Source organism: Nicotiana sylvestris, chromosome 10 (genome assembly GCF_000393655.2).
Source record: "Nicotiana sylvestris chromosome 10, ASM39365v2, whole genome shotgun sequence".
NCBI classification, from domain to species: domain Eukaryota; kingdom Viridiplantae; phylum Streptophyta; class Magnoliopsida; order Solanales; family Solanaceae; genus Nicotiana; species Nicotiana sylvestris.
The window spans coordinates 153282554-153298211 of NC_091066.1; the positions used below are offsets into that span (position 1 = coordinate 153282554).

Genomic DNA, 15658 nt, shown 5'->3' on the forward strand with positions numbered 1-15658 from the left:
AGAATTAATTGGCCTTTTTGAGACCGTTATTTAATTCTGTATCGGCTATTCCGATGAGCTAAATTTATTTGTAAAAAAAAATATTTTTTAATTATATTTAAAGGCGAAATTTAATCCACTAAACTATACGGACAAAATTTTAATGGTAACCTCATAACAGGCGATAATCATATTCGTTACTTATACTAAAATATATAATGCTAGTGAAAATATTGTTTTCACACCGTTAATGTATACTACAAGTTAAATCCAAAAATTAAATTCTATCCCTTTTAAGTTACGATTTTCACGGTCTACCAATTTTACTATCAATGGTGTAGTAGTAAATAGTAATGATCCAAAGATGGAGATTTAGTCAATCCTCCCACAACTCTCTCATTCATCCTTATTCATTAATCTTCCCTTTCCTCACGCTCTTCCTTTCCTTCTTAACTCCCCAAAAAAATTTCATCTCTCTCTCATTTGTAAACTTGAAATATTCTACTCTATTTTAGTTTGGCATTTCACCATTTAACAATCTCTATCATATTCCTTTTCATCCTAGCTTTTTCTTGATTGTTAGAATTGAAAATGGCGTCCCAAAAAGAGAGAGAAACTCATGTTTACATGGCCAAACTCGCTGAACAAGCTGAGCGTTATGATGGTTTCATTTCTTTCCCTCTTCAATTCTTTCTTTAATTCAGTTTGCTTTGTTATCTATACTTGCACTAATATTTTTTGTACCTTAGACGGATTCTTGATTTAAAGCGTAGTACTAGTTGCTAATATTGGCATTTTAACAACAACAACAAACCCAGTATAATATTGGCATTTTAAGACTTTATATTTTCTTTTAAGTTTTGTATATACGTATTGTACATGCACCTATTGTTTATATGCTAGATTCATTTGCATCTTTTTATTGGTATTTTCTATGTAAAATAGTTGGGAAATGGAGTATAAGAGGTACATGTGCATGCGAGCAAAAGAATATTTATTCACTCGTGGTCAGAGGCGGATCCAGAATTTAAAGTTTATGGATTATTTCTTAATAGAAATATAACGTTTAAGCAAAAGTTACTGTGTTCCAAGAACGGGTAATAATACTCTAGATCGGCCATTGCTCGTGGTACATGCATCAAAGCAATAGGTGCATGGCATCTGTCTTTTACACAAAATTAATCCCTTATTTCATGGTTAATAAATGTATTGCACCTTCTTTTTGTTGGTACACATTGATCAATAGTGGTTGTTTGAGGTTATATAATCCAAATATAAAATGTGGAACACAGTGAACATTTAATGGAATAGAGTTTCTTGCCTTTTCATTGGAATTATGCTTCTGGCTAAAGGTTGAAATTCTCATCAATTTGGAATAATGCTTGTGGCTAAAGATTGAAATATTCATTCAATGTTATCAAAGGCGCGCTTAAGCCCTAAAGCGAGGCTCAAAACATGTTGAGCGCTTCTCCTCATCTTATCTGATCTCTTAAATGGAATGTATGAATCTTGACTTTACATTGGTTTGATATCACAGAAATGGTTGAGAGTATGAAGAAAGTTGCAAAACTTGATGTGGAATTGACAGTGGAAGAAAGGAACTTGCTTTCTGTTGGTTACAAGAATGTCATTGGAGCTCGAAGAGCTTCGTGGCGAATTATGTCTTCCATTGAACAGAAAGAAGAATCGAAAGGGAACGAGCACAATGTCAAGCTGATAAAAGGCTATCGTCAAAAGGTTGAGGAAGAGCTCTCTAAGATTTGCTCTGACATTCTTGAAATCATTGACAAACACCTTATTCCATCTGCTGGTACCGGTGAAGCTACTGTCTTCTATTACAAAATGTAAGTCAAACCTATAACAGTTCTATAACTTTCTCAACGGATGAGTTTTGAAATTAAGCTCCCTTCTGCCTTTGCACTCGAGGGTCAATCTCCCTTTGGCCCGAGTAAACCCCTTCTAAGATACCGATCTATATGGAGAGAGATCTATCTATAAATCAACCTAGACTATCCTCTATCCTGATAGATATGTCCCTATGAGCGGCTAGGCCGATCTTTAAATGTTTTAGCCACGTCCTTTTCCACTCCGAAGAAGAAGGTTTGGATATTTCAATCTTATGTCGCGAGGTATGTGACCTATGTTAGGTCCATAAGATACCACAATTTTTGGTGTTCTATGATTCACTTCCGAATAATGAGTAGGTAGTTCTATCCTTTTTATTTTGATCATTTTAGCACTCGAGGGCCAATCTTTGTTCGGCTTGAGTAACCTTTTGCACACGCTTCTGATACCTTTTGGGAGGCCTAAGCAGAGGCGAAGACAGGGTTTAAAGTTTATGATTTCGAAATTCTAGTATTTTTTGCACCCATTAAGTGGATTGCTTAAGACAAATACAGGGTTTGAACCAAAGTTACTGGGTTCGGCCAGACCCGTATTGTCAGTGCTAGCTCCCCACCTATACGCCCTATGTAAATGTCTAACCGAGATTGCCCCTTGGCCTGTCGTTCCCGACACAAGGTTAGAATTCTAATTGTTCAAGAATGGTATCTCACTGATGTCTCGGGCCCTCCATAAGAAGGATATGAGATTCTTCATGTCCTTAGCAGCTGGTCCAAACCGAATTCTTTCAGTTTTCAGTAGATTTCTGATAGATTTAGGTTCTTATATTTCTCTCTGTGGTGCAGGAAAGGTGACTATTACCGTTATCTTGCTGAGTTCAAGACTGATTCTGAAAGGAAAGAGGCTGCTGAACAATCATTGAAGGGCTATGAGGCAAGTTAATTCTTCTTCTGTTCTGAAACTGCACGATTAGTCGATTAATCGATGCACATTACTTAGACCAGCAATCGATGCACATTACTTAGATCAGCACTTGATTTTGCATCCCTTTTAGGCTGCTACTGCCACTGCAAACACTGATCTTTCTTCAACACATCCGATCCGGCTTGGTCTTGCTTTGAACTTCTCTGTTTTCTACTATGAGATCATGAACTCCCCCGAAAGGTAGCACTTCATAACCAATTTTGTTTATTCTTGTAAATATATGATATGATAAGATGTAGATTAGGGTAGCCCGGTATACCAAGCTCCCGCTATGCGCGGGGTCCGGGGAAGGGGGAAGGGCCAGACCCTTTAGATGATGTAGATTGACAATTCAATTTTGCAGGGCTTGTCATTTGGCTAAACAAGCTTTTGACGAGGCAATAGCTGAGTTAGACACTTTAAGTGAAGAATCATACAAGGACAGTACCTTAATCATGCAGCTGTTGAGAGACAATCTCACACTATGGACCTCTGATTTGCCTGAAGATGGAGGTAATTCTATTATCCAAATAAGTGATATAGAATGTAGTCCAATAACATTGAAGTATCTCTAAACTCTATAAACGTCATACTATATCAAGCATAACTCACACTTCATACAACAACAACGACAAACTCAGTAAATTCCTACAAGTGGGGTCTGGGAAGGGTAGTGTGTACACAGACCTTACCTCTACCTTGAGAGGGCAAGGATGTTGTTTCCGCTGGACTCTCGGCAACTCACACGTCAAACATTTTCAAATTCTTTGAGGTCTATGTGATATAAAACTATTTCTACTGTAATCATGAAAGTATGGTAATGCAAACTGGGGTGGATGTAGGCTTTAAGATATGGTTTAAGCAGAATCTAGTAACTTTAGGCCAACTCTTATATGTATAGCAAGAAATTCACTAAATATGGAAAAAAAAAAATTTATAACTCAGTTACTAGCATTTGAGATTGTTGTCCTATAATTCAGAACCCACCTTCGAATGCAAGAAAGATATAAGTTATATATACTGACAGTGTACATATCTTTCACACTATCAGGGTAGTTTAGCCTCTTTATTGCATGGTAAGTACCATTTTCATTAAGTTATTTTTTGATGCGTAACACATAGATTTTCTTGTAATTACCTCATTAATGACCTGATTTAGTAAATATCGTTTACGCTGTCAGTGCATAGAACTCTTTTGGAAGCAATACTAAAGATGACTTTTTGTACAGGTGAAGAGAATGTGAAGGCTGATGAACCAAAAGTTGCTGAACCAAAATCTGCAGATGCCAAAGCTGCTGAAACTGAAGTGAGTTATTAACTAGACCTATTTCCATTTTTAAAGTTTACATCATTTTGACTCTACTAACATAAATTTCTATTTTTCTTGGCATCATTACAGGAGCCATCAAAAGCTAAGCAATAGTCGATACGCGCAAGAAATTACAACAGATTTGTTTTCCCATCTTTGCAAGATACAACTGCTTGCATAATTTTGCAATGGCCTCATCAGAAGAAGATGCAATTCATTGAATGATCAGCTGCTGTTTTTAACTAGTTTTGAGACTTATTCCTTGCTTTTTTTGTTGTTGAATTACTCTTGTTGTTAATTGTGGAAGAGTTACCATCTAAACTGCGGGCATGTTTTGTATTAATTAATATTTTTATAATGGATTTGAGCCTTTTTTATATGCTTGCTTTTTTCAAGGAGCAAGATAATGAACTTGAGATTATGGATTCTTACTTTCATTAGATCGAAAGGAAATGAATGCAAAATATTTTGATACATATCATTCTAATTATTCTCTTAGTAGTTGACTGTTTCTTTAGAATAGAACAACAATAACAAACCCAATGTAATTCCACGAGTATGGGGAGGGTAGTGTACCTTACCCCTACCTTAAGAAGGTAGAGAGACTGTTTCTGATAGACACTTGGCACAAGGAAAGTTGTAAAAAGAAGCAGTAGCAACAGACTATAACATCAGCAAGATAACAAGAAAATAAAAGCGAAAAAGGGCAGCCCGATGCAGAAAGTATCTCGCATTCACGCAGGGTCCGGGGAATGGCCGCACCCCAATGGAGTGTGATGCAGATAGCCTCTAATGCAAGTACTAGTGGCTACTTCCACGACTCGAATCCGTGACCTCTAGGTCACACAGAAACAACTTTACCGTTTCTTTAGACACGCATACACTCACACAAACTCCCGATTTTGTTGACTGAAAAATCAGAGCAGTTGTTTTCCTCTGAAACATTCTTGATTCACAGTTTTGGTTTTCCAGTTTTATCTACCTGTTAATATGAATGCATTCCCACTGTACTTTCGTGAGGACTTCAAGCGTTCAACAATCTAAAGATATTCGAGATCAACCATTTGTAGATCTTTCAGATCAAGCCTTGCTACTTGAATTTCATTCTCTCTTTCCTTTTTTTTTGGGGAATAATAACGGTGGTGTCTGATTAGTTTGTGCGTAACTTGACTAATTTTTCAAATATTTATTACCTCCATTAGAACCAGTACAATAGTTTCGTCTCTACTGAAAATGCCAGTACCATACAGTTGCTTCAAAGCAAACACGATGCTCCTAGTTCAGAGGGCCAAGATATTGGTGAATACATAATCGAGAAAATAATACATATAATAACCACATGAAAACCATGAAAGTCAGTTGCTCAGACCTTGGTTCCCTCGTAATTCCACGCTCTTCAACCCCTAAGTCATCCCTTTGGGACACTCGAAATTGTGCCACATGAACATGAAGCTATTTAAGCATGTTAGGAAAAGGAACGATGTCTGAACTAACACTGTTTTATACTAGTAAATATAAGCTTTCTAGCCATTGTACATTTTTGCATTATGCAATAGAATAAACTAATTACATACTGATTTATTCAGTAATCTTGATCAGTCAGACTCCTTAAGTGATCACATTTATCCAGAAAATCTCTTAGCATGGGGAATTTTGATGCTTCGCAACATCTCCAAGTACAGAAAGAAGGTTTTTTGTGTGTGTGTGTGTGTGGGGGGGGGGGGGGGGGATGGAGTCTCAAAGAGAAAATATGTAAAAAGATCAACTGTCTGTATCAGGAAAGCTGAAATCAATTCTCAGCATGCATACAAAAATTTCAGTAAGGTTTAGAATTTGCCAATTTAAGAAGATTCAAGAAAAGAGTAACCAGATTGATTATGGCAACAAAAACAAAAAGAACTTAACCATTCTGATACTACTATACAAGAATTGCCAGAGGTGAAGTCCAAAATCCATATCGATTTCAAACTCGTTCAAGATTCTTCCTTCGAGAAATAACTCTCTGGCAACGAAAATTCTTCCTCTTGATTTAGGATTTCTGCATCCTCATCATCTGGTTTCTGAAATTAGTTAACGGACATCAGAATAAGAGCACTCATCGCTCGTAACTCCAAGAAGAATTTGCCCCACAAAAACAAGATTCTAGCCTACGAAACAGAGATAACTAAGCCTATATTGAAGGTCCTATGATATATACAACAACAACAACAATAAAAAAAAAAAAAACTCAGTGGATTCCCACAAGAGGGGTCTTGGGAGGGAAGGGTGACCTTACCCCTACCCTCGGCAGGCAGAGAGGTTGTTTCCGTTAGAGTCTGAAGGTCCTATGATATATAAATTGAAAAATATAGTAATATAAGCAGCTTATTCAAAATGTTCACTACATAACTCCTAAGGTAAATAATGCAGTCAAACAAATTCTCTTTGAAGTATTTCAATCTCTTTCTTTCCTGCTCAAATATCAATAGAACGTCTGCTGTATAGGGCCAGAATTTAGCAACAAATTGAAGAGATCTGTCTCCTTGATGTCGCTTTCAATGTCCTAATCTAATAGCTTGTTTGGCCAAAAATTGAGGTGTTTGGCCAAGCTTTTGGAAGGAATAAAAGTGCTTTTGGGGAGAAGCAGAAGTAGTTTTTGAGAAGCAGAAAAAAGTAGCTTCTCTCCAAAAGCACTTTTGAGAAAAATACACTTAGAAGCAATTTTCAAAAGCTTGGCCAAACACTGCTCAAAAGTGCTTTTCAAATTAATTAGCCAAACACAAACCGCCTCTCACCAAAAGCACTTTTTTGAGAAGTACTTCTCAAAATAAGCTGATTTTAGAAGCTTGGCCAAACAGGCTATAAGTCTCTTTGAGAAAACTAGACCAACTATGATATATTAAGAAGACGCTACCTCTAAGAAACTCAAATTACTACTTAAAGAACAGTGTGCGAATATGTGGCTCAGTGCGTCCATTTTGATCCTGCTAATCATAGAGCAGGAAGAATGGCTTTATATATATGTAATTCTCCTGCTCCAGTGAGCAACCTTTCAAAGTCAAATACTGAATAACGGAAAAGTTATAATGATTGAAGTCAAATAGAAAGCAAACCAATAATACATACCACCATTTCCAAGTTGTAGAAGCGATCCAGCAGCTTCAAAACATCATCAGGAGCAAATTGCCTATTGAAGCTGTGACAGTAAATTCAATGTTGAAAGACAAAAGATACAGTCACAAAAAGTTTAAATCAAACGCCTCACACTCTCTATCTACATGTGTGTGTGTGTGTGTGCACGTGTGTGTGTGGGGTTTTGGGGGGTGAGGGTGGGGGTTGGGGTTGGGGGGGGGTGTAAGTACGTTAATTTCACACGTGCCTCATTTTTCTTATTTCTTTTCTGAGAGTGCGGCATGACCTAAGTTCATTAACAACCATAAATGAAGAGAGTTAATAAAAGAAAAGGACAAAAAGTAGCCTAGTAACCTTCTACGCAGATATTCTGTCAAGCCGTAAAGGACAAAATGACGATGTATGCCTGCAATAAGAATCAAGGTGAACATGTTAAAAGCAGAAAGCAAAATTTAATGCAAGCTACTCTGCCCTTTCCACAGCTTCCATTCTTTTGCCCTTCAGAAACTTAAAAAAAGAATTCCAAGAATATTCTTATGATTACAGCTACTTTTTCTTCTCTGTCACTACATTTTACGATTTCGACGGTTATATTTTAATAGATATAGTATCAATTATTGCGACAGTGATAATTAAATTAAAAGATATTCCTACTTAGCTAAATCGCTCTTTGTTGCAGAAGGCGTAATCTCGCAGCTAAATAGCATGAAAGCAATTAATTTTGTACAGCCTAGATATAGAGCAATAATTACTAAGAATCTTGCAACATCAGGAAACACTAAGATGATATCCAAGTATATAATCCAGCCAGATATTAGATCAAAGTATGATACTACAAAGTCAAACGCTTCAGTCAAATTAAGCTTTGAAAACAACTATGCAGCTCCGTCTTTATGCGAGCATGTAGAGAATTTTCCTACCTAGCTCCAATTATTTTATGTTACTTTATTTATAATCTACCTATCTCCAGTTATATCTAGCTCCATTTATACACAGGCATGCTTCATATATTTTTTTTTGAGTAAGGTAAAATTTTATTAACAGAATAGCACCCAGAAAGTGCTATACTATTACGAAAAAAGGGGGTGACTACTACTCTCTTTAATATCACGCTACATATACTTAGGCATCGTTTGGTTGGCCAAATTAGCAAACCAATCTCCGCATAAAGTATGACGAAGTTTGGTTGGGGCGCATAAGAAAAGATAATATGAGTATAACTAATGCGTCATTAGTTCATAAAAAATGATATCCTCATAAGTAATATAGGGTTTAGTTTTCGCTATTAAGTTTAATATCCACATGTCTTTTTGTTGGAATAATTTATTATTTATGCGGGCCATAATGTAGAATAAGAACACGTGAATTAGAATCACGTGGATAAAATTATTTAAAGACAAAAACATCCTTAAGGCTAGGTAGTTCATCTGTTATCCACTGCATAACAATTCGTATATTGCTATTCACGGCGGGAATATTGTGTCATCTTCAATCCCGGCATATTTCAAATGCCGGAAGCATCGATTTTTAACCTCCTTGAGATTCTCAACTGCTCTTTTTAATGGGGAGGAATAGTGCGAGAAGAGAGCGAGACCAAGCCGAGCCACTAGTAGAGGAAGCCCTTCCCATGTATTCTAGTTGAATAAGATTAAATGGATGCAATCTCAACCAAAGAGATCAACATGCGCCTTTGAGTTGAGGCTGCTGGTGGCATATAACGAACTAATCCACGACCAACAAGTTTCCCGAAAGCAAACTCAATGGAATTGTTACTTCCCAAAAATCTTGCTTTAAAATCAAAGAAAGAAGGTCTATTTTGCCACGGCATAATACATTATTATTTACTACATAAGCAGAGCTCTAAGTAGAACAGTGAAATTGTGCATTAAGGTGCGCAATGCGTTAAATTTCTTCAAACTATAGTAATCAAAGCACTTCAATTACCACAGAATTTCAACACGTTCCAGATTATACCACGAGTTCTTATCCAGCACATTTTACTTCTGAACTAGACAAACTATGATAAAGTTGCCACCCTTCAGCTTTAATAACAAAAACGCACCAAGACATAAGGCAATTAATTAAAGAGGATACATACAAAATGTGTAATGACAGATAAAAAATGACAAATTATACCTCTCAATTTGGCAGGGGGATAGATTTCAAGAGCCTCCAACAATCTTATCTCTAATTCCACCTGTGATTGCTCCTATAGCTCGAAAGTAAACATGCTCAGAGAAGAAACAAAATAATTGATAAATTCTATAATCTAACACATCAACATGCAAATGATACAAACACAACATGTCATAATCGAGAAAATGGTACCTATATCATCTTAATTACTGAGTATCGAAATGAAAGAGACACAAATGGAGCAAAATGAACATAAATGATTCATAGAGCGGAGCGAAGGGTTTGATCTAATGGTCAATAAAGTGGGAGGAGAAACCAAGAGACCTCATTTTCAAATCCCAGTGGACTTAAAAAATACAAGCTAATTCCTTCACACAGCCTCAAGCCTTGATAGACAGAGTTATCCGGTATTTGCACTGGGAGGTGCAGGTACCTAGAACCTGGTGTAATAATCAAGGTACGCACGAGCTGGCCAGGACACTACCATCATACAAAAAATAATTTATATAGTTGACTCCAACTAGTTTACAATTAATAAATTATATAATCTAAAACATAACATACACATGATACATACACAACATGTCACAGCAAAGAATAATAAAAAAAAACAATGAAGAAAAGGGATACCTTACGAAGGGCAGAAGAGGGAGGTTTACAAGGAGAATGTACAGACATGCCATCTTGTTCATCATGTTCTCCTTCTTCTTCCCCACCTTCTTCTACTTCCTCTTCTTCTTCTTCTTCTACTGTTTCCTTTTTCATTTCCTCTTCTTTCTTGCCTTTCCCACTTGCGCCTGTGTTTTGCCCCATAAAGTTTTTTTTATTTTTGTTCTTCGCTTTTTGGGTTTTATGGGTTTGGGGAATTTATCACAGAATGATGCATGAACAGATTTGATTTTGATGTAATCTTTTGTTTCTTGAAAGGGGTTTTGATCAATTTTTGTTGAGAAAAGCTCGTTATTCTCAGTTTGATTTTAGAATCAAGAATCTACTGGGCTGGTTTTTTGGGGGTTTTGAATGTCAAAATAGCATGGCCTAGCCCGTTTTTTGACTGATAATTAGAAAATAGCCAATATTTATAAAATTATTAAAAAATAATTATTATTTTACGTCAAAGTAATATCTACATAAAAATATGTTAGTTGAAATATGAAAAGTTCCAGCATAATATACTGAATTATGGAGTACTTATAAACTTTCAATATATAATGTTGGAACTCTAACGCATTATGTTCGTATAAAAAATTCGAACTTGAGCATATTATACTGTAGTTTTTCCGAATTTCTTAAGCGTATTTTTGTTCAAATTTTATTTTTATCCGAAAAAATGGCTAAATTTTAATTACTTTTGAAACGGTAGCTAATTGTCAATTAGCAGTTATATTAGGCTATTTCTTATTTATTTTTTCCCGTTTTGAATTGGAAAAAATTTGGGCTGTAGAATGCACAAAATTTTTACGTCAAAGAAACTAATATTTCTAAATTAAAGGAATTATTTGATCAGTCATAAGAGGATATAAATATATCTATTTTGTAAAATTAGGTAAGTATTTGCATTTTTTTGTTCCAATTATAACTCCAATTAATTTTTCTTCAGAGAGGGGATACCCTGTTATTTCCAGTTTTCACATAGAACCTGCCACCCAGAGGCATATGCAGCGTAGAAGCTATGGGTTCAACTGAATTGTAGCTTTCGTTCATACCTTGTATCTCTATCCATAAAATCATTAAATATGTGCAAATAATAAATTTTGAACCCATTAAATTAGATGAGATATGACAAAATTTCAAATTTGAACCATAAAGTTAAATCCTAGATCTGACTTTGTTGCCACCCGTCCGGAAGCCATAAGTAGAGTATCTTCAGCTACGTGAACAACATAACTTCCCAAAATACTATAGTGGGCGGAGTTACTCGATGCATATGCAGGTAAAAGTAGGACATATCCACTATAATAGTTGGGATATGTGTAGATTGGCTCGAACATCATGGCTAAAAAAAATAATTAACATGTACTTAAGTTTATTTAAGAAAACATGGACTCAAGGATGCTTGCACCTTTTGCAGATTCAGGAAGAAACCTAGAGTGCCTATAGGTCTATTTCTGCAAGAAATTCGGTCACTTTCAAAAAAGTGTCAGTCCAAGAATTGGCCATGAAGTCAACAGTTAAAGGAATCAGACTCTGAGGGTCAAAAATACGTATGCTCAAAAGGAAAAAGGAAAAAAATCAGTAAGTTAAGTATGTTTAGGCAACCTTGGATAAGTGTAAGAAACTTTACCCCTTAGCCTTGGCTGTCCTGCAAATTATAGGTGCTAATCGGGCCGGACTAACCTGTTTTCAACCCGCTTTAATCCGGGTCAGCCCGGTTCAGTTTGTTATTGTTGCTTATTGTGCGGGCTGGAATGGATTGATCGGGGGCGGGTTTTGGACGAACAGGTTTTGGATAATGGTGCACCCTACCCGCTAAACCCGCGACCCGTTAACGGGCTGCAACCCGTTATCAGCCCGATTACCGTTAAAAAAAAAAATTTTTAATTATTTGGACCGTAGCCAACGGTCAAATTGAAAAATGACCGTTGAGGAACGGCCAGATTTTACAGAAATGGCTCCCCCATTAAAAATATAGTCCTCCCACCCCTAATAATTGAAAATTTACATTTTTTAACCTTTTAAAACCTGTAAATATCCCCCTTCTTCTTTATTTTTTCTCACAATTCACTCTCTTACTACTCTAGTTCTCTCTCAATTCTCTCTTGATATTATTGTTCTTAAATTCTCAATTATTTATTATTTCAAGTTTCATCAATTATTTAGCTTAGCCATTACAAAATTATTATTATCAAATATCAAGTATTCAAGTGAAGTGTGGTATCAAGTACTATCAAGTATCAATTATCAAGTTTCGGTCTATCAATTGAAGTTTGATTTTTGATATCAAAATTAGTGCGACACTCGAAATCTTGGTACACTCGTTCCATCTTTTTCTCTTATTTGGTGTACATTTATTTTATTATTTAGAATTATTAATTTAATTTACATAATGGATTTACTTAGATCAGCCAAAAAAAGCGTGCACTAGTAGAGGTGTGATAGGTTTTAAATATTCTTGCCTTATGTTTTGATGATCTAACAAACTTACTGTTAAGAACCAGATAGGGAACCTGACCTACTTGGACTATACTGCAAGCTTAACGAATTCCAAACTAAAGGTTAACTGCTACAGCTTCAGGAACTAGGAACCCAAACAAGGATGTGATACCAGTATGGTTCCCTCATCACAGTACAAGTCAATTGGTCACAGCTGGAAATGAAGTGATTGGCGGCACTGTTTCTACCGCACTGCACTGTCTCCAACACCCACTCATTCTCTAACCAAATAAAGTGCTCACATCATTTCAAGTGATGTGATCACGATGTACCTACAATGAGTTTATACAAAACATCACTTGAAGGTTTCAGTTTCTCATTCAAGCTTCTTGCCAAAACAGAGAAATCAATCCTCACAAGCTTGAAGAACAAAGTTGAACGTAACTATGGACCAGTTCCTAAAAGATAGCTTATTGTTGTCCTAGTTGAGTTGTAACTTTGTGATCGTACTTATTGTATCTCCTAAACTGTTTAGCTGGAAGCGTTTGATTAGGAATCCTCTTGTAAATCCGTAAACTCCTTGAGTTTATGTTGTGACTAGATTTAGTCATAAGCAAAAGTCTTTGTAATTGTAGAGTTACAAAGTGGCTTGTGGTGAGAGTATCACAAGTTAGTAAAAGCCTTTGTAACTAGGAAGACACAAAGTGGCTTGTGGTAAAAGTACCACAAGTTAGTTGAGTAAATCCTTTGTAATGGAGTCATTGCAAAGTGGCTTGTAATAGGTTCTTACAACTTAGTGAAGTTAAAAGCCTACAGGTTGTGTGGGATTTTTCCAGGTAAAATTCCTCAGCCTTATTTACATACTGTTATATTAGCATTCTCAGCAAAATCTTGTAGAAGACCAGATACTCTACTGTTTGTTGGACTCATACAAACTAGTAAGGTGGTAGTAAGAAAACTTCCAAAAGATCAAGAGGTGGTGTTGATTCTTCTAGTAGCTTTACACATATTTCTGAAAGTTCACCTGAAAATTTAAATGTAGATTATGAGCGAATGCAAGAATATTTTGGTTTAGATGATATTCAATCACCTGATAATCTTGAAACACCACCACCTATACCCGGTAATGCTAGTCAAACTCAAAATATTAGGGGTGTAACAAGTAGGCCTCATCTCTCTATTAAGAAGAATCGGCGATTAAGAAGTAAGTGTTGGATGTTTTTTGAAAGAATACAAGATCAAAAAAATTATGTAAAATGTAAAATTTGTAATGAACATTATAAACATGAGCTCGGTAAGGGAGGGGAAACGGGTCAACTTCATAGGCATATGGAAGAGAAACACCCTCTTGATTGGGGAGTAGATGAGGAATCTGGGCAACAAAAACTTAACTCGAGTACTGGGGGTTATTTGGTAAATATGATATTAAGAAAGATCGGGAGGAATTAGCTAAAATGATTGTTTTAGGTTGTTTAGCTTTTAGTTTTGCTTCTTCACCGTATCTTGTTACTTATATTCAAAGAATTTATAACCATATGTTTAAAGATATTCCTAGAAGTACTTGTAGAGCTGATATCTTTAGGCTTTTTGGACAATATCAGACATATATACGTTATTTGTTCGCAAGTCTTCCTTGTAGAGTTTCTCTTACTTCTGATATTGGTCGTGCTATAAATGAAAATGATTATTTGACTGTTACATGCCATTGGATAGATGATAATTTTTGTATGCAAAAATGTATTATTGCTTTTAAATATGATGAAGACCAAAGTCATACTGGTCATTTATAAGTAATACTATCCATGAAGTTGCTATATTTTATAATCTTGCAGAAAAAGTTGTGTATGTCATTTGATAATGCTTCTAACAACAATGCTACTATTACAATATTAAAATTGCATCTACACCCACCACTTCCTGGAATATTTCATGTTAGATGTGCATGCCATATTTATAACTTGATTGTGAAGAGTGGCCTTGAATTATTTATAGATGAAATTACTTTAGTTAGGAGAGCTGTTGGTGTAATTCAAGGAAATAATAGAAGTGTTAGATTAAATGCATTTAAGAAAAATGTGTACACTATGGACTAAAACCAAAACTCATACATGAAGAAATAGTTACCAGGTGGAATTATACTTATTTATTCTTAAGATGTTGTTATAAATATAGAATGCCTATAACTGAAGTCACTAATTCTCATTGTACTAATCCTAGCCGTTTGTTAACCTAGAACTTGGGATGTCATTCATGATGTTGTACAATTTTTACAAAAAAATTATGTGGTTACACTTGAGTTTTCTGGAGCTTATTATCCTACTATTGCAAATGGTTTAGTTCATACTGCTGAAATTTCTCTTTTACTACATAATTTGAAGAAGAAAGAAGGATATGCTTCTGTTGTTGAATCTATGCTAGATAAATTTAAAAATAATTTCTACCCAATTCCTCATATTTACCTAATTGGTGGTATTTTAAACCCTACTATCAAAATGATAAAGTGTCGCCAATTAATTAGAGCTTTATATACTTATATGGATATTGGACCAACTGAAACTCCTGATATTGACACATGTATTTCTGATCTAAACAAACATTTACAAACTTTATATAATTATTATGCTAACATTGTTGATTTTTCTTCGGTTGTAGATGCAAATATTCCTTCAAGTAATCCTTCAACATCTGGAACAACTATGGATGATGATGATGGTGTTTAAGATAATATCTGATTAGGTCTACACGAGGAGAGCATCAACAAACCAGTAGCAGGAATATTGATGAACTCCAATTCTACTTGCAAAAATCACCAGAGCCCCTCACAAAGGATTTTCACCGCTGGGTTGGTAGAAAAGAAACTCAAATCAATTTCTTGTTCTTTCGGCCATGGCTCGAGACGTGCTAAATGTGTCGATTTCAACAGTCGCATCAGAGAGCGCATTTATCCAAGCAAGGCAGCAGTTAGGAGATACCCGTCATTCATTGGCAGCAACGCTTTGGAAATTCTAGTGTGCTTCAAAACTTAGTTCTAGTGAAGAACAACACCTCTTTGAGGTTGTGTTGTCATTGAGGATTGTTGTGGGCTGTATTTGGAAATCAAGGGCGTGCTGAGGTAGACGAAGAGGAGGACCAAGAAATTGGAGATATAATGGTTTATAGTTTCGATTCAACCAATACCGGAAACCTAGAACCTCATGTTGACATGGAAGAACTTACAAAAATAAT

At 35.7% G+C, this 15658-nt stretch overlaps 2 protein-coding genes across 2 annotated transcripts; one reads left to right on the forward strand and one right to left on the reverse strand.

Annotated features, from left to right (window-relative positions):
• The first annotated feature begins 452 nt into the window (after window positions 1–452).
• LOC104241181 (14-3-3-like protein GF14 iota) lies at window positions 453–4470 on the forward strand. Its single transcript, XM_009796097.2, has 7 exons — window positions 453–643; window positions 1517–1823; window positions 2667–2754; window positions 2876–2985; window positions 3149–3297; window positions 4014–4090; window positions 4184–4470. Exons 1-7 carry the CDS (start codon window positions 571–573, stop codon window positions 4205–4207), a joined length of 828 nt encoding a protein of 275 aa, XP_009794399.1. The 5' UTR covers window positions 453–570; the 3' UTR covers window positions 4208–4470.
• A 1374-nt stretch (window positions 4471–5844) lies between these two features.
• Window positions 5845–10340, reverse strand: LOC104241180 (uncharacterized). The gene is made up of 5 exons (XM_009796095.2): window positions 9971–10340; window positions 9341–9413; window positions 7559–7610; window positions 7199–7268; window positions 5845–6153 (listed from the first exon to the last, which is right to left on the reverse strand). The coding sequence occupies exons 1-5, from the start codon at window positions 10151–10153 to the stop codon at window positions 6067–6069; spliced, it is 465 nt and encodes a 154-aa protein (XP_009794397.1). The 5' UTR covers window positions 10154–10340; the 3' UTR covers window positions 5845–6066.
• Window positions 10341–15658: the final 5318 nt, after the last annotated feature.

Excerpts from the sequence above, each read along its gene's own strand:
- LOC104241181 (XM_009796097.2), top strand. The coding sequence starts at position 571 with ATGGCGTCCCAAAAAGAGAGAGAAACTCATGTTTACATGGCCAAACTC. Across the intron at positions 644-1,516 it reads ACAAGCTGAGCGTTATGATG|AAATGGTTGAGAGTATGAAG; the intron begins GTTTCATTTCTT and ends TTGATATCACAG. Across the intron at positions 4,091-4,183 it reads CCAAAGCTGCTGAAACTGAA|GAGCCATCAAAAGCTAAGCA; the intron begins GTGAGTTATTAA and ends GCATCATTACAG.
- LOC104241180 (XM_009796095.2), bottom strand. The coding sequence starts at position 10,153 with ATGGGGCAAAACACAGGCGCAAGTGGGAAAGGCAAGAAAGAAGAGGAA. Across the intron at positions 7,269-7,558 it reads ACAGAATATCTGCGTAGAAG|CTTCAATAGGCAATTTGCTC; the intron begins GTTACTAGGCTA and ends TTACTGTCACAG. Across the intron at positions 6,154-7,198 it reads TCTACAACTTGGAAATGGTG|AAACCAGATGATGAGGATGC; the intron begins GTATGTATTATT and ends AACTAATTTCAG.